This window comes from Salvelinus namaycush, chromosome 26, assembly GCF_016432855.1.
Source record: "Salvelinus namaycush isolate Seneca chromosome 26, SaNama_1.0, whole genome shotgun sequence".
NCBI classification, from domain to species: domain Eukaryota; kingdom Metazoa; phylum Chordata; class Actinopteri; order Salmoniformes; family Salmonidae; genus Salvelinus; species Salvelinus namaycush.
This window is the reverse complement of record NC_052332.1, coordinates 24,022,732-24,045,440: the sequence shown is the minus strand read 5'-3', so window position 1 is coordinate 24,045,440 and position 22,709 is coordinate 24,022,732. Positions and strand designations below refer to the sequence as shown.

Here is a 22,709-nt window from a genome sequence, read left to right as displayed (position 1 = left end):
CTAAACAGCACACCTAATGCGAGCGGTTCAATATGTGACAGAGATGAACATCTCCATTAGAAACATAGAAAGAGGGAGAATCTAATAGCAAGTACTATGATGGGTTGCTAATATGACTAGGATTGTGCCTTTGGCTTCTGGACAACGAAATAAAGTTTATATGAAAACCAATAGAACAGGAGACAAATGCTGGTTAATGGCATGAGGAAGTCTATAAAATAACTGCCTCCACGTTTCTATGGATGGATTTTCGCTAGGCTACTTTGAAGCAAGGTAAGACATGCCACATTATTTGAAGTAAAGTAAAACGTTCAGGTTTCACAAAATTATACTGCCTCAAGCTCACATTGAAAAGCTATAGGCAGGGTTTGTTTTTGCATCCGAATGGCGAATGGGAGTCGCACTTTATGAGTTGAGATTGAGAAATAAAAATAGCTCCTTTTTAATCGTGGCCACCAAAGTTTTCAACACATGATTGCATTTATTATTGTTATTTGTTGCGCAATGACTGGGTTTACAAAACCAGGTTTCACTCCAGTAGCCTACAGGCTTTTTTGAGGAGCTACTCTCGCGCTGTCTGACAGGAATAGGCTATTCCACTCGTCAAACTAGGCTCTGTATGATGTGCACGTGTAATAAATAAAATGCATGATGACTAATGAAAATACACAAGCGCCAATATAATTACACAAAATTATAGACCGATAAGCATGACTGGTCAAATGTATTTTCAGCGGCTAACCGATTAACGGTTAACCATTAAACCTGTTTAGGCCAGGGGTGCCGCTAGCGGCACTCCTCCCACATTCCATTGAAAAGGCAGAGCGGCAAATTCAAAAAAAAAAATCTTTGAAATATTTAACTTTCACACATTAACAAGTCCAATACAGCATTTGAAAGATAAACATCTTGTGAATCCAGCCAACATGTCCGATTTTTTAAATGTATTACAGCAAAAACACCACGTATATTTATGTTAGCTCACCACCAAATACAAAAGAGGACAGACATTTTTCACAGCACCGGTAGCATGCAGGTAGCATGCACAAAGCCAACCTAACTAACCTAGAACCAACCTAACTAACCTAGAAACAACTCCCTCAGATGACAGTCCTATAACATGTTACACAATAAATCTATGTTTTGTTCAAAAAAATTGCATATTTGAGCTATAAATCAGTTTTACATTACTGCTACCATCATAGCTACCATCATAGTTACAGTCAGAAATAGCACGGGAGCAGCCAGAGTAAATAGACACCAACGTCAACTACCTAACTACACATCATAAAACATTTCAGAAAAATATATGGTGGATAGCAAATGAAAGACAAAGATCTTGTGAATATAGCTAATATTTCCGATTTTCTAAGTGTTTTACAGCGAAAACACAATATATCGTTATATTAGCTTACTACATTAGCTAGCACACAGCATCATTGATTCTAGTCGAACGGTAGCATAGCACAGTTCGACAGATATATGAAAAAGCATCCCAAATTGGGTCCTTATCTTTGTTGATTTTCCATCAGAATGTTCTCCAAGGGGTCCTTTGTTCAGAAACGTCTTTATTTCGATCCAGAACGAACGATTTCCCTCTTGAATTAGCAAGCACACTGGCAGTGCGACGCTAACCTCTCCATCTTGACAAAATTCTTGCGTCGCATCACGTCTAAAGTCCAGAATAAATTTCAATAATATAATTAAAATATATTGAAAAAACATACTTTAGGATGCTATTGTGACATGTATCGAATAAAATCGAAGCCAGAGATCATATTCATCAATAACGAACGTTTTCCAGGAGGCGATACCAGGTCCAAATTCGCGCCTTCCAAAAAAAAAAAAATGGCGGTCCTCTCAATCAAAGAGGTTGCATTCAACCCCTGAACGAGATAATCACCTCATTTCTTCTCTCACTTCCGCATGACACCCAGGGGAAGGCGTATGGCGTGTTTCTACAGTCATAAGTGACAAGCCCTTTTATAGACAAGCCTTTGAAGAGAGACCTCGATATTGGAAATCTCACTTCCGGATAGGAAATGTCCTGTAAAAATAGTTCTGTTTCACTTAGAGAAATAATTAGAACTGTTTTAGAAACTAGAGAGTGTTTTCTATCCAATATTAATAATAATATGCATATTGTACGAGCAAGAATTGAGTAGGAGGCCGTTTTAAATTTTGAACGATTTTCCCCAAAAGTGTAAACTCCACCCCTAATCCTAAAGAGGTTTTAACATTCCTAGTTAGCTAACATGCTAAGTAGTTGCAAAGTAGCTAAAAAGTATTAGGTAGTTTCTAATATAGCTAAAATGCTAAAGTTGTTCTTGATAAGATTCTGAACACACAACCTTTTGGTTGCTCAACCTGGTCTCATAGACTAGACATAACACAGTTAAAGTATATCTGGGACACTCAAATTAGTTACATAACACAAATTGGTTACATAACACAGAAAGTTACTTAGGGCAAAAACAAAAGGAAGTTACTTAGGGCAAAAACAAAAGGAAAGTGGTTGGTCAGTGTGGATGGGTGAGCTTATACACAAACGTCTAGCAACCCAGAGGTTGCGTGTTTGAATCTCATCACAGACAATTTTAGCTAATAAGCAACTTTTTAACAAATAAAATAAAATTGTATTGGTCACATACACATGGTCAGCAGATGTTAATGCGAGTGTAGCGAAATGCTTGTGCTTCTAGTTCCAACAGTGCAGTAATATCTAACAAGTAATCTAACAATTCCCCACCAACTACCTTAATGCACACATCTAAAGGGGTGAATGAAAATATGTACATATAAATATGTACATATTCATATTGAAAAGTCCACAGACCCACTCCAAAAGGCTTTTGGAGCCATCATCAACTCAGTGGGTTTTGTCCAACATGTCTCTGGACCTACTCACTGCCACAGTCATACTCTGGACCTAGTTTTGTCCCATGGAATAAATGTTGTAGATCTTAATGTTTTTCCTCATAATCCTGGACTATCGGACCACCATTTTATTACGTTTGCACCGCAACAAATAATCTGCTCAGACCCCAACCAAGGAGCATCAAAAGTCGTGGTGTAAATTCTCAGACAACACAAAGATTCCTTGATGCCCTTCCAGACTCCTTCTGCCTACCCAAGGACGTCAGAGGACAAAAATCAGTTAACCACCTAACTGAGGAACTCAATTTAATCTTGCGCAATACCCTAGATGCAGTTGCACCCCTAAAAACTAAAAACATTTGTCATAAGAAACTAGCTCCCTGGTATACAGAAAATACCCGAGCTCTGAAGCAAGCTTCCAGAAAATTGGAACGGAAATGGCGCCACACCAAACTGGAAGTCTTCCGACTGGCTTGGAAAGACAGTACCGTGCAGTATCGAAGAGCCCTCACTGCTGCTCGATCATCCTACTTTTCCAACTTAATTGAGGAAAATAAGAACAATCCAAAATGTATTTTTGATACTGTTGCAAAGCTAACTAAAAAGCAGCATTCCCCAAGTGAGGATGGCTTTCACTTCAGCAGTAATAAATTCATGAACTTCTTTGAGGAAAAGATCATGATCATTAGAAAGCAAATTACGGACTCCTCTTTAAATCTGCGTATTCCTCCAAAGCTTAGCTGTCCTGAGTCTGCACAACTCTGCCAGGACCTAGGATCAAGAGAGACACTTAAGTGTTTTAGTACTATATCTCTTGACACAATGATGAAAATAATCATGGCCTCTAAACCTTCAAGCTGCATACTGGATCCTATTCCAACTAAACTACTGAAAGAGCTGCTTCACGTGCTTGGCCCTCCTATGTTGAACATAATAAACGGCTCTCTATCCACCGGATGTGTACCAAACTCACTAAAAGTTGCAGTAATAAAGCCTCTCTTGAAAAAGCCAAACCTTGACCCAGAAAATATAAAAAACTATCGGCCTATATCGAATCTTCCATTCCTCTCAAATTTTTTTGAAAAAGCTGTTGCGCAGCAACTCACTGCCTTCCTGAAGACAAACAATGTATACGAAATGCTTCAGTCTGGTATTAGACCCCATCATAGCACTGAGACTGCACTTGTGAAGGTGGTAAATTACCTTTTAATGGCGTCAGACCGAGGCTCTGCATCTGTCCTCGTGCTACTAGACCTTAGTGCTGCCTTTGATACCATCGATCACCACATTCTTTTGGAGAGACTGGAAACCCAAATTGGTCTACACGGACAAGTTCTGGCCTGGTTTAGATCTTATCTGTCGGAAAGATATCAGTTTGTCTCTGTGAATGGTTTGTCCTCTGACAAATCAACTGTACATTTCGGTGTTCCTCAAGGTTCCGTTTTAGGACCACTATTGTTTTCACTATATATTTTACCTCTTGGGGATGTCATTCGAAAACATAATGTTAACTTTCACTGCTATGCGGATGACACACAGCTGTACATTTCAATGAAACATGGTGAAGCCCCAAAATTGCCCGCGCTAGAAGCCTGTGTTTCAGACATAAGGAAGTGGATGGCTGAAAACTTTCTACTTTTAAACTCGGACAAAACAGAGATGCTTGTTCTAGGTCCCAAGAAACAAAGAGATCTTCTGTTGAATCTGACAATTAATCTTGATGGTTGTAAAGTCGTCTCAAATAAAACTGTGAAGGACCTCGGCGTTACTCTGGACCCTGATCTCTCTTTTGACGAACATATCAAGACTGTTTCAAGGACAGCTTTTTTCCATCTACGTAACATTGCAAAAATCTGAATTTTTTTTGTCCAAAAATGATGCAGAAAAATTAATCCATGCTTTTGTTACTTCTAGGTTAAACTATTGCAATGCTCTACTTTCCGGCTACCCGGATAAAGCACTAAATAAACTTCAGTTAGTGCTAAATACGGCTGCTAGAATCCTGACTAGAACCAAGAAATTTCATCATATTACTCCAGTGCTAGCTTCCCTACACTGGCTTCCTGTTAAGGCAAGGGCTGATTTCAAGGTTTTACTGTTAACCTATAAAGCGTTACATCGGCTTGCTCCTACCTATCTTTCCGAGTTGGTCCTGCCGTACATACCTACACGTACGCTACGGTCACAAGACGCAGGCCTCCTAATTGTCCCTAGAATTTCTAAGCAAACAGCTGGAGGCAGGGCTTTCTCCTATAGATCTCCATTTTTATGGAACGGTCTACCTACCCATGTGAGAGACGCAGACTCGGTCTCAACCTTTAAGTCTTTACTGAAGACTTATCTCTTCAGTAGGTCATATGATTGAGTGTAGTCTGGCCCAGGAGTGTGAAGGTGAACGGAAAGGCTCTGGAGCAACAAACCGCCCTTGCTGTCTCTGCCTGGCCGGTTCCCCTCTCTCCACTGGGATTCTCTGCCTCTAACCCTATTACAGGGGCTGAGTCACTGGCTTACTGGTGCTCTTCCATGCCATCCCTAGGAGAGGTGCGTCACTTGAGTGGGTTGAATTACTGACGTGATCTTCCTGTCTGGGTTGGCGCCCCTCCGTGGTTTGTGCTGTAGTGGAGATCTTTGTGGGCTATACTTGTCCTTGTCTCAGGATTGTAAGTTGGTGGTTGAAGATATCCCTCTAGTGGTGCGGGGGCTGTGCTTTGGCAAAGTGGGTGGGGTTATATCCTTCCTGTTTGGCCCTGTCCGGGGGTATCATCGGATTTGGCCACAGTGTCTCCTGACCCCTCCTGTCTCAGCCTCCAGTATTTATGCTGCAGTAGTTTATGTGTCGGGGGGCTAGGGTCAGTTGGTTATATCTGGAGTACTTCTCCTGTCTTATCCGGTGTCCTGTGTGAATTTAAGTATGCTCTCTCTAATTCTCTCCTTCTCTCTTTCCTTCTCTCTCGGAGGACCTGAGCCCTAGGACCATGCGTCAGGACTACCGGGCATGATGACTCCTTGCTGTCCCCAGTCCACCTGGCCTTGCTGCTGTTCCAGTTTAAACTGTTCTGCCTGCGGCTATGGAACCCTGACCTGTCCACCGGACGTGCTACCTGTCCCAGACCTGCTGTTTTCAACTCTCTAGAGACCGCAGGAGCGGTAGAGATACTCTTAATGATCGGCTATGAAAAGCCAACTGACATTTACTCCTGATTATTATTTGACCATGCTGGTCATTTATGAACATTTGAACATCTTGGCCATGTTCTGTTATTATCTCCACCCGGCACAGCCAGAAGAGGACTGGCCACCCCTCATAGCCTGGTTCCTCTCTAGGTTTCTTCCTAGGTTTTGTCCTTTCTAGGGAGTTTTTCCTAGCCACCGTGCTTCTACACCTGCATTGCTTGCTGTTTGGGGTTTTAGGCTGGGTTTCTGTACAGCACGTCGAGATATTAGCTGATGTACGAAGGGCTATATAAAATAAACTTGATTTGATTTGATATGGATGAGCGATGGCCGAGCGGCATAGGCAAGGTGCAGTAGATGATATAAAATACAGTATATACATGTGATATGAGTAAAGTAAGTTATGTAAACATTATTAAAGTGGCATTATTTAAAGTGGCATTACTAAAACTACTTGCTACTTTTTAGCTACTTTGTAAATGCTTAGCATGTGAGCTAAACCTTCCCCTAATCTTAAACCTTAACCTAACTTCTAACCTTAACCCTAACCTTAAACCCTAACCTAGCTAATGTTAGCCACCTAGCTAGCGTTAGCCACTAGTAACCAAGCTAAATTGAAATGCATAACATATCATATGTTTACAAATTCATAACATATTGTATGAATTGCAATTTGTAACATATTGTATGAATTGCAATTCGTAACATATACGAATTGTAATTCATAACATATAATATGAAATTGATGATCGACATCCACAAATGAATACGAATCATACGATCATATTTATTTGAGTGTGCCGTTTTTAAGTTTACTATGTTACGTTTACCACTGAATCCAGGTTGGTTTTGCAGTCACACTCCCCGCCATGCTATTAAAAGGGTTTGAGAGACAGCGTGAATACTCTTCGCGGTAGAGGGCTGCGATGTTGAATGTGGTTTCGGGTGGTTCTGGTTATGCACGCTCACGTGTGGGAATGATTTTTATATGAAGGAAACCTTCTGCTAAAGTATGAATTATTACTCCAAGTTGGTTGCATTGCCATGACAAAAGTGAGAGCCATGCAATAAAAAAGAAAAGAAAATGACAATGCCATTGACGCTAATTGAGCAGGGGCTCTATCTTGTTTCACTGGTCACAACAACAACAAAAATATGATCACTATGATCTTCTATCTTGAATCGTTGGATGACATGCAACCTCCAAAATAATTCCTGCGATGTAGAAGGGACAAGATAACACCGTTTAGATGGAGTCCAGCTTACATTTTGTATTACTGTTATACAAAACGGCATTCAGCTCTCCTTCGTGTCTTGGAATGCTGCAGGGGCCTTATTACATTGCCACATTACAAGGATGATTTATGGAACAATGTATGGATCCAAAATAACCTCAAGAATGCAGGTGTATCATTATGTGAGTGAAACTTGAACAGTAATCCAATAACACTGAATTGAAACTGATACAGTACCACAAATATATACATACAAATAAATCAACAAATTAGGAATATGATATACAGGTAGAAATAAACATTTGTGTATACATTTTATCCACATATGCCACAGCTTTGGAGCTACCGCATCCTGTGGGGTAAAAAAAAATACAGTATCACACTTCAATTTACTCAAGCTATAGGGTTAGCCTATCATATTATTTGAAATGGATGTAGGCTACATCTGTTGTGTTTTGTCATGGACTGTGGCCAGCTACAGAGTGAGGGATGGCCATAAGAAGCATACACGACAACCTGTAGTTGTCAGTGAAGTTGTGGCATTGATCCATCATGAGGCAAAGGGGTAGCATGTTGCATATGCCACAGTGAGGAGGAGGGGGTCACACAGGACAAGTCTCCCCCTCCAGCACAAACCAAGTAGTGTAGGAGCTGGGGTGGACAGTGACTGATGTATAGCTCTACACTGATCCTTAGAAGCTCTCATTGGAGACCTACTCTATTCTTGCACTAAAAGAGGAATGCATTGGGGGATTACACCATTTCATTTATTCATGCTACCATGGAAAGTGTTTGCTGGTATCGAACCAACAAGTTACATGCGAGGTTGCTTACATACTTAAATGGGTGATTCTTAACTCACCTGAAGATACATCGTGTATTCAAGAGGAAATGCCCCCCCCCAATAATCTTTGGGTTGAGATTCACCTAAAACAGCACATTTGAGGTATGTCACTCACTGCCATCTGAATCCATCAAGCACACAGCTCAAACCAAATCTGCAACCCAATTTAAAAAACTATTTATACATGGCCACCATCTACTGGCCCATCACTGAACTTCAGATAACCCTTCATTGCTACCCTTTGATTTTTGTCTGATCATGTTAAAAGGGCACACCCAGTCCATATGCACTAAAAGCATCCAACATTATTGCTTTAGAGTATATTATCAAAATGTCTACAATGGTTTTACTAATCCCAGTCGCTTCTTTGGGAGCATACAACATCGACCACTCCTCTCCCTTTGGTATCTGCCTGAAGCTCCCTCCTCCAGGTGTTCCTTGGGCGTCCTCTTTTCCTTCTCCCTTGGATTCCAGGACAGAGCTTGACTGGCGATGTCGGAAAGCGGCTTTCAGGGGTGTGGATTATCCAGCCACATCTTCCTCTGGATCTTTTCATCCACCAGAAAAACACAGGTCTACCTCAGGCATAGTGAAAATAAGTACAAACAGCAGTCCAACAGATCAATGACATGCAGAAAATGAGACAAATTCAGTAGGGTCTTGTAATTTATTTACATACACACACAAAAAAAGGAACCTGATTCCAGGTTAGCGGTTACATGAAATGTTAGCTTCTACCTCCAGTCCCCAAATCCCACCCTCTCAGGCCCATATTGCATTAAACAAGACTAAAACTACTTACACAGAACTTTGACTGAAATAAACAGCTAAAAAAAGGTATAAGAAAGTTACAATAAACTTGCATGCACATCAAGGATAAAAAGTAAACATTTGCTTTTTAAAATATAAAAGGAACGATTATAATATTTTGACCTGGGCCTAGAAATAAACTAAAAGTTGAATATATATCTATACATTTATATTTTCAGTCTTTTGCTTCTAAAAGACATAATTCTTAGAAAAACCTGATAGGGCCTGTACTGGAGAACATTGGTATAGGCAGAGAAATGCATTCAACATCATTTGGGGAGTTTTGCAGTTAAGTGCAACCTGGTATGAAGGACATTACCACAAAATCAAAGAAATATTTCCACCATAGCTTAAAATAACAATGCATATGACTAAATCTTAAAATGTATCAACTTATTAACAGTAAATTAAATCCAAAATGGCTTCAATGTTATTTTCAACCAATTCCAGAAAAAACTGACCAGAAATTGTACATTAGGCAAATCGTTCAGACAGACTTCATTAAATAATAAAATGCATTCTTACAGGGTTGGAATATGAGGGATATTCTCAAATTAATACTTAACTCTTTGTTCACTGAGATAAAAATAAAAGATGAGTTGACTGAAAAAAAAAAAATTAGCTGAAGAAGACTAATGAGAGGCTGTGGCATCTAGTCACAATAAAACAAATGACCTGGTGTTAACGACTTACATTCATATCAATACCCCGCCCTTCAGAGAAAACCCCACAGTTCACAATATTGTCCTGCTTTCGTTGTTTATGTCATTACTTTGGACAGAGAAAAAGATCAGGGCACTGCTCTGTTTGGAATAGACCCAACAGACAGCAGGTGCGCTTTGCAATAGTCAAAAGTGAGACTTGCTCCTACGCCAGTGTACTGAAAATGTACACAGGTTAGTTATGTACAGTTTTAGCCGTCCCATCATATATAAAGCAGTGATGTACACAATGTCACTGACCTGGTGGAACACAATCATTCAGGGCATCATACATACAGTACATTCATCAGTGAGAATCGTAGATCAAGCAAGAGGCAGGCCAGGAAATACATGTACAGGAGAGGCCACAATACCTAGTGGTTGTCATGTTGTAACGAATCAAACTGTTGAGTGAATTATTGTATTGTCATTTCTTCTGACCAAAAGCATCTGTAAATATCTAAATTCTATAAGTTAAAATGTTCTTTCATAACCACTCAGACCAGCTACTAAAATACATTTTTAGCTAAAACTTGACATATTGCCAGGTTCAAAAATAAGAGACCATGTCAGTTATGATACAGTAAAAGAATAACAGCAATACCATTCAATTTGGCTGTATATGTTGCTGAAGATGACCAACATGATTGCTCAGAATAATCTGAAATGTGTCACTCGGAGGCAAATGAGGTTCAGTACTTGGGGGAGGCAGGTAGCCCAGTGGTTAGAGCGTTGGGCCAGTAACCGAAAGGTTGCTGGATCGAAACCCCGAGCTGACAATGTAAAAATCTGTTGTTCTGCCCCCCCGAACAAGGCACTGTTCCCCGGTAGGCCGTCATTGTAAATAAGAATTTGTTCTTGTCTAGTTAAATAAAACGTTCAATTTAAAAGAATAATTACAAAACATTTTTGTAGAAAGTCAAATGATTGGAAGAGTGACAACTCAAAATTCACATAAGGGCCTATTCCAAGAGAGCTCTTTTTGTTACAAGGGTGAAAAAAACTAAGCTGGGTGAGAAGTTTTAAAATTTCCTGATGAAAGTAATTGAATAGGACAGTTACAGTACCAGCTGGGCAAATGGTTGCTTATGTAGCAGTGATGGGACAAGTAGGACATGGGGTTCTGCGGCATTTTGGTAACTATGCAACTCCTTCACTTTGTTGATGATGGTATTAGGAGAAATGAAAAGACATCTGGCATTCATCCAAGAGTGTATTACAAAATCCTCGTTTTATGTTTGGTCGGTTTTTAACACATCCCCTTGAAAAGGTAGAGGAAACAAAAATAACCCTGTCAAGTAATCTATAATTTCCCATGTTTTTTCCTTTTTCTTTCCACAAAGGTATTTACAAAAAAAACTTGACATGTTCTGACATAGCATTACATTTAGTTGTTTTTTCCTCAAAGTGTTATAGGGGGAAACAACTGACCGCATACAACATTTTACTTTAAAAAAGGGTAAAAATTTAAATGAATAGTTCCCAGCAAGTGTATGGGCTGCGCTTTTCAGTCGGAGTCACTGCTGTCAGAACTGGACCCACTGGAGCTGCTGCTGCCAGAATCTGAAGAACTACTGCTGCCGCTGAGACGGGATGCACCGGTACCAGCACCCTTCTCTGGAAGGAGAGAGAGAGGATCACGCATGAGACATGTGGCCAAACGTATTATATAATACCACCATATTTATGTCAATGATGTTCAAATGCTAAAGAAAAATAACGTTTGGTATCATAGTGCATACAAATGTCTTGCTCATGTTTAAAATGCACTTTGATTATGATGACACCTTTCAAGTTGCTCCTTCCCAGTCACGTCTGTCCAACTCAACAGATATGACAGATTCTATAGATTTGTAACCATAAAGACAGATCAGATTAACTTTCCTGGGCCACAGGATTTTAAAATATTCTGGCCAAAAATGAGCAGGTTAAAAATTTGCAGCAAGACAGCTTCTCTCCTGGGAGCCGGTTGATGTCCTGGCTGAGCTGGCGCTTCTCGTCGTACGTGCCCCTGCCCTTACTCTATGCTACTCCGGCTGCCCTTTACTCTATGCTACTCCGGCTGTCCCTTACTCTATGCTACTCCGGCTGTCCCTTACTCTATGCTACTCCGGCTGTCCCTTACTCTATGCTACTCCGGCTGTCCCTTACTCTATGCTACTCCGGCTGTCCCTTACTCTATGCTACTCCGGCTGTCCTTTACTCTATGCTACTCCGGCTGTCCCTTACTCTATGCTACTCCGGCTGTCCCTTACTCTATGCTACTCCGGCTGTCCCTTACTCTATGCTACTCCGGCTGTCCCTTACTCTATGCTACTCCGGCTGTCCCTTACTCTATGCTACTCCGGCTGTCCCTTACTCTATGCTACTCCGGCTGTCCCTTACTCTATGCTACTCCGGCTGTCCTTTACTCTATGCTACTCCGGCTGTCCTTTACTCTATGCTACTCCGGCTGCCCCTTACTCTATGCTACTCCGGCTGCCCCTTACTCTATGCTACTCCGGCTGCCCCTTACTCTATGCTACTCCGGCTGCCCCTTACTCTATGCTACTCCGGCTGCCCCTTACTCTATGCTACTCCGGCTGCCCCTTACTCTATGCTACTCCGGCTGCCCCTTACTCTATGCTACTCCGGCTGCCCCTTACTCTATGCTACTCCGGCTGCCCCTTACTCTATGCTACTCCGGCTGCCCTTACTCTATGCTACTCCGGCTGTCCCTTACTCTATGCTACTCCGGCTGTCCCTTTACTCTATGCTACTCCGGCTGTCCCTTACTCTATGCTACTCCGGCTGTCCCTTACTCTATGCTACTCCGGCTGTCCCTTACTCTATGCTACTCCGGCTGTCCCTTACTCTATGCTACTCCGGCTGTCCCTTACTCTATGCTACTCCGGCTGTCCCTTACTCTATGCTACTCCGGCTGTCCTTTACTCTATGCTACTCCGGCTGTCCTTTACTCTATGCTACTCCGGCTGTCCCTTACTCTATGCTACTCCGGCTGTCCCTTACTCTATGCTACTCCGGCTGTCCCTTACTCTATGCTACTCCGGCTGTCCCTTACTCTATGCTACTCCGGCTGTCCCTTACTCTATGCTACTCCGGCTGTCCCTTACTCTATGCTACTCCGGCTGTCCCTTACTCTATGCTACTCCGGCTGTCCCTTACTCTATGCTACTCCGGCTGTCCCTTACTCTATGCTACTCCGGCTGTCCCTTACTCTATGCTACTCCGGCTGTCCCTTACTCTATGCTACTCCGGCTGTCCCTTACTCTATGCTACTCCGGCTGTCCCTTACTCTATGCTACTCCGGCTGTCCCTTACTCTATGCTACTCCGGCTGTCCCTTACTCTATGCTACTCCGGCTGTCCCTTACTCTATGCTACTCCGGCTGTCCCTTACTCTATGCTACTCCGGCTGTCCCTTACTCTATGCTACTCCGGCTGTCCCTTACTCTATGCTACTCCGGCTGTCCCTTACTCTATGCTACTCCGGCTGTCCCTTACTCTATGCTACTCCGGCTGTCCCTTACTCTATGCTACTCCGGCTGTCCCTTACTCTATGCTACTCCGGCTGTCCTTTACTCTATGCTACTCCGGCTGTCCTTTACTCTATGCTACTCCGGCTGTCCTTTACTCTATGCTACCTTTTGGACGTTTTCTTTTTGTCCGTTTTGTTCTTACTGTTCAGCTGGCCCCTGACATCCTGTAGCCTATTTTCTAACTCCTTTTCCTGTGCCAGCTCCTCCTTGGACCTGGCTCCCTTGCCCCCAGAGGCCCGCTGCAGGAGACAGAGAGCCGCACGCTGTGAGCACCATGGCCTTCCTGCCCGAACCCCAGCCTCTGTGGTGATAGCTAGCTAGCTACGTCACAGCTAAGGCCTAGCGCCTTACGCCTATGGCCTAACACCTACAACCTGGAGGACTACAGACGGCAGCAGGCTCAAAGCCCAGGCGAGCATTTATACTCTTGGAATTGAACAAACCTCATCTCACTTTCTAAATATACAGCCGCACAAAATGTGATTAAGCGAGGACTATACATGAGTTTGTCCAGGAGTTATTTGTCACATGGTATGACACACTGCCTGACTCCACTACGCTGGGTCCGAGTAGGAGCCGATATTAGCAATACAGCAACAAACCCGGTTCAGGCCCTGAAACATTTTATAAAGGAGGTCCCTGAAATCAGCAAAGAGAATCTATGTCCATAATGCCAAGATACTGGCAACAGTACTTGTCTTCAGTTAGGCTACATGTACACAAGGTCAATTGTGCACCATTTTTGTTATTTTGTTGAGCTAGCACCCATAGACCAAAAACCAAAGCTCAGCTGAAAATTCCTTTTTAGGAGTTAAAAGTTGGGGACCACCTGTATATCAAAAACTAGCAGTCAACCGGGAGAAGTGCAACTAGGTAGAGGGAAGAAACAATCTAGTTATAAAAAATATATATAAAAAAGGGGAAAACTAGCATTTAGTCATTCAAGCAAAGGGGAGGAAAAGAGAATAACAGTAAAGGGAGATGGTAGGGTTAGAAGATATTTAGAGGGAGTAGTAGTAATATCAGGATGAAGGACAAGGAAGCTATCAGTGAGGTCCAAAGCATGAGGTCTTCAACCTCAGTACTTACGTTGGGGTTTCCGTTGTTTCTTCTGTAAACAGGACTTGACGTATCGCTCGAGTTCGCGTAGGGTGGAGGGTTTGAGCGTCTCAAAGTCAATCTCGATCTCGTCTGGGTTGGAGTCTCGCAGCGAGGGCTCTCGGGACTGGATGATATGCACAACCCGGCCCAGCTTTTCTCCTGGGAGCCGGTTGATGTCCAGGCTGAGCTGGCGCTTCTCGTCGTACGTCATAGGCAGAGACTCCTCCTCGTCAGACTCGTAGCCCCGGCCCCCCTTCTTTGGTTGCCTGGAAGATCAGAGGCCAGCGCAGCAATGAGTGTCTCATGGTGTCTTTTCATGGTGTTGCTTATTATGAGACTGGGCAGAGCCCTAATACATCAGAGAAAGGGAGGCCTTACCTGGAGCCAGTCACTGTGCTGTTGGCTTTCCTGGAGGGTTTCTTCTGCTGGGCCTGCTTGGCAGGCTGCCCAGACTTGGCCTTCTTCTCCTCGTCCGTCTTGGTTTTGCTATGCTTGTTGTCCTTGTCTTTCTTCTTCTTGTCTTTCTCCTTCTTTTCTTTCTTCTTCGGTTTGCTCACAGGGGCCTGAGAGAGCGCGGAAAGCTGTTCGTGGACAGCCTTTAGCTGGGGAGAGGTGAGGTGGAGGAGTTAGTGACCTGCTGTAGGGGTATGCTAGCACTTCAAGCACTGAGGGACTAGAAGAGGGTAGATATGGGGTTTAAAGAAAGATCTTCAACAAATCAATACTACAGCCCAAAAATGTTGAATCCAGACATTAAAACAGAATTAAAACAATATTAAAAAATGTATCGAACTTTGAAAGAAAATCAACTAAATGTATTGAAAAAGTTCATTAATTTGCCCAAGCTAATTATAAGACATGAACTAAATGCATCAGTGACTAGTGTTACCCTGCAACTTTTTGAAACGGCACATGAAAGCTCGTGTGTGTGTGTGTGTGTGTGTGTGTGTGTGTGTGTGTGTGTGTAGTGCACGTGTCACATCTACACTTTGTGTAGCCGTTAGCAATGACGCTAATGATGGCCTTTCCATCTCTACCAGAAGTAAGTTCTCAATTAAATGTTAACTACAAAGTAGCCTCTGTCTACCTGGCAGAATGATATCATGATTATTTGCATTAATCCAGTGGCCATTTGTTTAGCAAACTCTGCAATCACATGAGCGCTACAGAAATGTTGCTAACCAAACAGTCTCTTGCATTAAAGAGTAACTACACCTAAAATTCCTCAAAAGTGCTCACCTGATGTGGTTTAAGCATTGTTGTGGATTTAGAACATTCAACTCTTATTTTTCTATTTAACAAAAAAAAGGTATGAATGAGAGTGAAACGTTCTAACAAGGAAGTGGAAAACAAGTTGCATACTCCTCCATTCATTGCTTTCTAAGTTCAATTGGACACAACCAACAGGCAATCAAGAGAATGGAGAAAGGAGTATGTCTAGTTGGTCAGCCAGCAAGCATACCAGGGAGAAGACAAACACACATTCACACAACCATACAAACTCAAACACCTGCTCAAACACCACATCTGCCACCACCCAGCAAACAGCACTACGCCACCTGTTACTCGCCACCCCCACTATTAACCCTCTACCGCTTGCCCAACGAATGCAAAAATAAAAAGTGAAATATCGTCATCATGATAATAAACTGATATCAATAAGGAGGTTAGTGGGGAGGGGGCCAGGAAGTGAAGAGCAAATCACCTGAAAACGCTTGGTGCACCCGTTTTTTCCCCCCTGCCCGCTACCATTGGGGCGCTCCAGAGAGATACACTGGTAAGAGAGCCAAAGGGAAATAAGGGGACAAAGATAGAAAACTCCAAAAAAGAGATCAGATCAAAACCATTTTAAAACACCATGTTATGACAAGAGCTACTGTGTGGTACCATTATGCAAAACTTAATTGTGATATGTTTTCAAAAAGGCTTTTGTTTAAGTAGTGCATGCAAGCCATCTGTGCCAGTAGGTGCATGGAAATACACAATTTGAAGCGGTAGAGGGTTACATTTCAGTGCTATCAATGGGGAGATGACGAATCAGTGGAGAAAGCAGAGGTTTGCGTGGCTGAAGGGAGGGGGAGGGGTTTGACTGCATGTAAGGTGGCAGCCCCTCCCTCTCGGTCTCAGACAACAGTTTGGATTGGACAAGGTGGCTGTGATGTGAGAAGAGAAGGTGGGAGGAAGGCCCTCCCTGAGCCCTTCAGGTTAGAGGAGTAGTCGGACGGACCTCGGATCTGAAACCCACCTGTTCCGCACCCACCTGTTCCTGCAGCTCGGCGAGCCGGGAGGCCCGCTCCTCCTCCGAGTCGGAGCCGTCCGAGCTGGAGGAGTCACCGCTGCTCGAGTTGTCACCTTTACTGACCAAACCGGCTGCACCGGGGCTCAGCTCCACCGGTTCATCAGGCATCTTAGCAAAACGCATCTCAAACACATCCTGACAGACAAAGACACGCATGGAATGATGGGGAAAAGGAGAGGGACAGAAACATTAGAGATGAACCAACCGATTCAATTTTACATAGATTTTCCAAATGTGATCCAGAGAAAGGTTTAAAGGTCGACTTTGGGCACAAAAACGGTCCAACTCCGCCCTTATCTCAATTTTCAAACAGAAATGGAGTGTGCCTTTCTTTGGTGGTTCGTTGATCTGTCATTCTGGTCACACGCACCGCAATCGATGTGGCTCGTTTGTTCGCTAAGATAGCCACTTTAGCTAGCCAGTAATTCCACCTCTATGTGTTGACGTCATTTCACAGGATTTGTTTTTGGACAGAAGCTGTAGAGATCGGTAAGAAATTGCACTTCTGTAGCCAAATATCTTTTTCATCCATTATCTTGTTTTTAAGCATTAAATGACCTGGTATGATGGTGCATTGATCAGTTATATAGTTTAAAGCCGTTATTTTAGATTTTCCCCCCAAAGTGGACCTTTAAAATCCCCAAACCTACCTGGAGTTTTCTGGCCATGGCAACAACCTCGTGATCTGGAGGGTTATACTTGTAACAATTTGAGAACATTATTCGAACATCCGCTGCAAACATCTGTGCATCTGGGTACTCCCGGCCATCTATCTTTTTCTGCAAATCAACAGCAAGTGTTATCCAAACAGTGCATGGATGGGCAACAGCACAAGCCAATACTAAGGTAATGGTTAACTGTAAACGTAAATTCTACTACTGTGCATGCGTTGTTCTGTGGTGCGTACTTTGACAGTGCTGAGATCCATGGGGTGCTTGATGATCTCGTGGTAGTCATGTAGCTCCAGAGCCTCAGCGTCTACAGGCTTATAGAAGGGCCAGGCATACGCAGCATGTTTCTTTGACAACATCTCCTTCAGGATACTGTCGCAGTACTTGAGCTGCTCACTCATTCTGCTCCGCTTGCCGCCATGCTGGCCCAACTCCCCTTCCACAAGGTCTTTCTTGGGAGCTTTGATCGGACGGCCTGTGCTCTCCCTTCTGGACATCACTTTACCCTGCTTGCCCTCTGAGACGGGGCTGGGAGATTCGCTTCGGCTGGCTGTGATTGCAGATGTCGTGGGGGTGGTGGTGTCTGCTTTCCTCTTTACCCCTTTCTTCTAGGTGCACAAAAACACATACTCACAGTATTCAAAAGACTAAATATACACGATATATGCCTGAAGGAAAAAGTACAGTGACTTACTTTGACAAGAGGTTGTGAGGGTGAGACGACGGGAATCGTGGGAGCATTGGGCGAGCGCTGCACAGCTGGGACTTTGGGGGTGATGGTAGACATTGTAGAAGAGCCAATCACAGATGTCGTAGAGCCAGGGAAGGACGATGGTGACTCACTTCCATCCAGACCACCTGTAGCAGGTGCAATTAGTGGTTAACTCACAGTACATGGGCTATCTTATTGGCAATATGTGCCCATTTTCTCTACATTTTTCAATACTATATCTAAGGATCTATCCAAAATGATAGGGGTCTATAGTATCAGGATCAGATGAACCGTGGCCTATTACCTATGCTTTTCTTGGGTTTGGGTGCAGGAGGCAGAAGCTCCACCTCCTCCTGGGGCATCATGGCAACTTTCTGCAGGAAGATCTTCTCCAAGGCCTGTGCCATCAGGACAATGTCATCTGTTGGCTGGTGGGCAAAGTAAAAACAGCAAGTGAGGAACATGAGTGGGAAATGCAAAGAGGAAACTAGAGATCAATGTAAAAACATGGAGCTTTGGGATTAGCCCTGGGAGAATCTGCAAACATATTAGAGACCATAATATTAAATCCAGAATAAATGGACCCCTAGGAGACACAGTCTGTATTTACTCTCTTGGAGCACTCACCTTGTTATATATGTAACAGTTGGTGAACATGGTGTTGAAGTCCTGCATGCATTCACTGGCACTCCAATAGTAGTTATGCTCCAGTCTCTTTTTGATGGTTCCCATGTCCATAGGTTGCTTTATGATCTTATGGTAATCCTGATAAACAGAATAACCAAAAGAATCTGTCAGCTGCAAGTCTTCTGCACGGTGAGATACCTATAAGCATAGGCTTTCTGACATTTATAACACCCATTCTCAATATCTACAGTCTACTCACCGGTAGTCCCAATTTGATGGCATCAACTGGCACGTAGAAGGGCCAGGCAAAGTTATGCTTCCACAACGTCTTGACCATTACATTCTGCATGTACTGTAGTTGGTTGGTTTTCCGACCTGGTTTGGTGGGATTGGTCACCTCCGGGGGTGGGGGGTTGACTCCCTGAGGAGGGGCCGGGGTTGCTGAGGTAACAGCAGACATGCTGGCGATGGGAAGGGGGTGGTATTCTAGGAGTCGCTGCTACCTCTGCAATGGACAGGGTGGGAGACGGACACTGCGTCCTCAGTGGATTGTGTAGTTCTGTTTGCTCTTTAGTGGCCCAAAGGAAACTGCATCTCATTGCAGGGCCTGACCTTTTTAATCTATTAAAAACACAGAACAGGGTGATGATCATGAGTCTTCAGCATAAAAGTAAAGTGTCCCTGCAGAAAATCCACAACCCATGTACAAGACCTAAAAAAATAATTGATACCTGGGATGACATGAAAGGTAGTAATTATGTTAAGAACCTATAGCCTTTTCTATATCATCACACAAATATTCCATATATTGTAATGGGCAAATGTCTCCTGACAGACAGCTGGCTGTGTCCCTGGAGATATGTGTTGCCCTCTCCAGGCTTAAGGGACATTGTCTAGACCCCAATCTACAGCCTGCACCTCGGTCTTGGTCTGGCATTACCATTTTCCTTTGACCATAGAATTGTCTTTGGTACATTGGGTACAGCGATCATGCAAAAGTGAACGGAGCAAAGGTACAAGTATATATGAGCTGTAACACAAAATAATAACTCAAAACAACGTATCTAAATAACCAGCGAGAGAGATGGAGTAGTAATTAATTAACCATCGCAACCACAAATGTCATTCCATACATACCCAAACAAACTGCAAAACTGAGAGACAACAGCACAGCTGATTTAGATACAAGTCCCACGCTGAGTAGTTGGATTGCTGTATAACGTTGTGATAATGCCATTGTACTAAGGATACTTCAAGAAAGAAAACTCCACAAATATATTGTGTATCTCGTTCAGCAACCTAGTAGTAGCTACTAGTTTTAAAGTCACCAACAACATATATTTGTTTGTCCATGGAAAATGTATCTGGCCAGTTAGCTTTGTACTACCTCCCGCGTAAACAATCAAACTACACCAACGGTAGCTGGCTAGCAAAAAAAATGTGTTTGTTTTTTACAATATCGTAACGTTACGGCATCTTATGGCAAAATGTTGCAATTAGGTAACTAAACTAGCTAACTTGCTTAACAAAACCCATCTAACTTTGCAAACTATGCTTGTCATCATGCGCGGAGGAAATGCAAGGGGTGCTTTGAACACTTTTGGAACAATTCGCGCGGACTCTCATTTCCATTCCGTGGTTGCAAGTGCATACCAGTGTACTGTAGCTATCAGCTAACTCATAAAAATGAACGTATATTGACTAGTGTATAAACCATGACTGGCTAGTAAAACATGTATACACCAAAACCAAATAGTTCTTATAATGGGCTCCGTTGCAACACATTCTCCAAAAAGATGGCGGGCGGATGATATTACCCTTTAGCTTTCCCTAGTTAGCTAGCTAGCAGCCGACTTAATTTCACCCGACTTTTCAAATAGTTTCAGCGATAGCCTGTATTACTACCACAACTGCGTATGTACCCACAATAAACTCTGGTTCCCTACTCTTATTTTAAACGTTTCACGATAACATTGCCACAATAATTCATTTAAGACAAGAATTGACGTTGTGTATTGTTGCAATGCACAGAATGGAGCTTTGTTGAAAAACATTGGCATGCTAGCTGGCTAGCTTAGTTGATATGCTAGCAAGCGTTTCAGCACCAGATTTCTCATAACATTGAAATAGCTCAATTATGAAAGGTGCATTTTTTTCACTAAAGAAACTCCAGTATGGGGAAATATAAATATTTGAATGCATTACTTCCTTGATGACTCCGAGGGGTTTTGCCTTGTACCTGGTAGTCCGAGTGGATCCTGTTTTATTTGAGTGAGGCCGAGCAAGTACAGGAGCAGCATGAAGATGAGGTATACCAAGTACCATGCGCACGCGCAATGGCGCGCGGTTTGTGACCAATTTACTGGATCTGAAGACTAAGCCCCCATAACATGCATTATACACCTTATACAACATGTATAATGCATATAATACTACTATAAAATATTTTGGAATATACTGACAACTGATACTTTTCTGATTACCCCCCCTTTGAAATCTGCATTAATAGAGGGCATGGGCTGTATGCAACACAAACATTACAACTTTATCTTTAGCTTGCAATGGATGACATTAATGGATGATTTTAATATTAATTATGGATACTTCACAAATCTGTTTAACTTTATATTGACCTGTAAACATTCAAGGAAAACAGAGGGATGAGTACCTGGGTTGAGTGCCCTATGTCTGCTGTGTTTTATAGAGAACCACAACCTCCTCTCAGGGCTGGGCGTCTCAGGCTCTACACTGCTACCTGGCAGTTTCGGTCTTACCAGGAGATTTGGGTGAAGGTCAATGTCCACAATGTCCACTACGTATCAGTAGGTCCTCTGTTGTTCTCTTTGTAGGTCCACAGCATGGTTCCCCCTGGAATAGGAATCTTTAAGGACACCCAAGCCTAATAACCCCCTGATATGTCTGTCTGTCTCATTCCTGTCTCTGCTCTACCCATAGGGCTCTGCCTGTGTCCACCTGACTATCTCACCTGTGCCCTTTTCCTAGCTGCCCTCCACTGAATTTCATTATTTAACCATTATTTAACTAGGCAAGTCAGTTAAGAACTAATTCTTATTTACAATGACGGCCGACACCGGCCAAACCCAGATGATGCTGGGCCAATTGTGCGCTGCCTTATGGGACTCCCAATCACAGCCGGTTGTGATACAGCCTGGATTCGAACCAGGGTGTCTGTAACCAGGGTGTCTAGCACTGAGATGCAGTGTCTTAGACCACTGCACCGCTCTGGAGCCCTAAAATCTGGATCTGCACATAGTGATAAGAACTATGTGGTTAAGTTTTTAATAAATAGTCATACTCAACTTCATTTTGATGTGTCTTGATCTTGGTTCATCTCAGTCCAAAAGTTGCCAAACATAACTCCAATCTCGCTCCAATCAGAACCCTCAAAGCGTCCCTCCCCGCTTGCATTGTGTCAAAGATGATGGATATACTGACAAGATTACATGTCTCTCCGCCATAACAATGGGACTCGTTGTCCACAAAGCGTCACGGCGGGTTGTCTAGCTCCCGCCTATCCTTTCTTTGGATTGGTCGAGACATATCATTATTGTAAAATTCTTGAATATTCGATGAGGGTTGTTGACATCAACCGGCTCTATTCAGTGGAGAAATATGCTATGCTACTAGCCTCATGTCCTGAATATATCGTATTCGATACTCAAGACTCTGATATTGCTAACTATAGCCTATTTATTGCCTTACCTCCGGTATCCTACCTCATTTGCACACACTGTATATAGACTTTTTTTCTACTGTATTATTGACTGTATGTTTGTTAATGCCATGTGTAACTCTGTGTTGTTGTTTGTGCTGCACTGCTTTGCTTTATCTTGGCCAGATCGCAGTTGTAAATGACAACTTGTTCTTAACTAGCCTACCTGGTTAAATAAAGGTGAAAAAAAAAAAACATATATAAAGTGTTTTTTCTTATAGTTGACGGGATTTCACGTCTTACTCATATCAGTACACTCATAACAACTTAAGCATTACGAAACTTCTATTCGATCAAATAAACCTCACGTAGAAAATAAGTCATACATGTATTGTTGACCAAATGTGACACTCACTGACCTCCAAACAAAAACTCCTTGCTTGGTGG

At 42.8% G+C, this 22,709-nt stretch overlaps 1 protein-coding gene across 6 annotated transcripts; it reads right to left on the bottom strand.

Moving 5' to 3' along the window:
* Positions 1-10,451: 10,451 nt before the first annotated feature.
* Positions 10,452-20,908, bottom strand: LOC120021280 (bromodomain-containing protein 3-like). Of its 6 annotated transcripts, none has more exons than XM_038964963.1 (12): positions 20,829-20,908; positions 18,849-19,210; positions 18,590-18,727; positions 18,267-18,390; positions 17,945-18,108; positions 17,487-17,858; positions 17,230-17,358; positions 16,526-16,714; positions 15,986-16,054; positions 14,659-14,882; positions 14,269-14,546; positions 10,452-11,258 (listed from the first exon to the last, which is right to left on the bottom strand). In XM_038964963.1, exons 2-12 carry the CDS (start codon positions 19,047-19,049, stop codon positions 11,149-11,151), a joined length of 1,998 nt encoding a protein of 665 aa, XP_038820891.1. In that variant the 5' UTR covers positions 19,050-19,210; positions 20,829-20,908; the 3' UTR covers positions 10,452-11,148. The 6 variants fall into 6 exon arrangements, with proteins under 6 accessions (XP_038820891.1, XP_038820890.1, XP_038820893.1 ...); XM_038964962.1 differs by having other exon boundaries at positions 20,795-20,885; XM_038964965.1 differs by having other exon boundaries at positions 16,541-16,714; positions 20,795-20,885.
* Between the last annotated feature and the right edge of the window lie 1,801 nt (positions 20,909-22,709).

Bases quoted from the DNA above. Each gene is read 5' to 3' on its own strand.
- LOC120021280 (XM_038964963.1), bottom strand. From the start codon at position 19,049: ATGTCTGCTGTTACCTCAGCAACCCCGGCCCCTCCTCAGGGAGTCAAC. The intron at 18,728-18,848 runs GTGAGTAGACTG...TCTGTTTATCAG, and splicing joins CCATCAAATTGGGACTACCG to GATTACCATAAGATCATAAA. The intron at 14,547-14,658 runs GTAAGGCCTCCC...CTGATCTTCCAG, and splicing joins AGCACAGTGACTGGCTCCAG to GCAACCAAAGAAGGGGGGCC.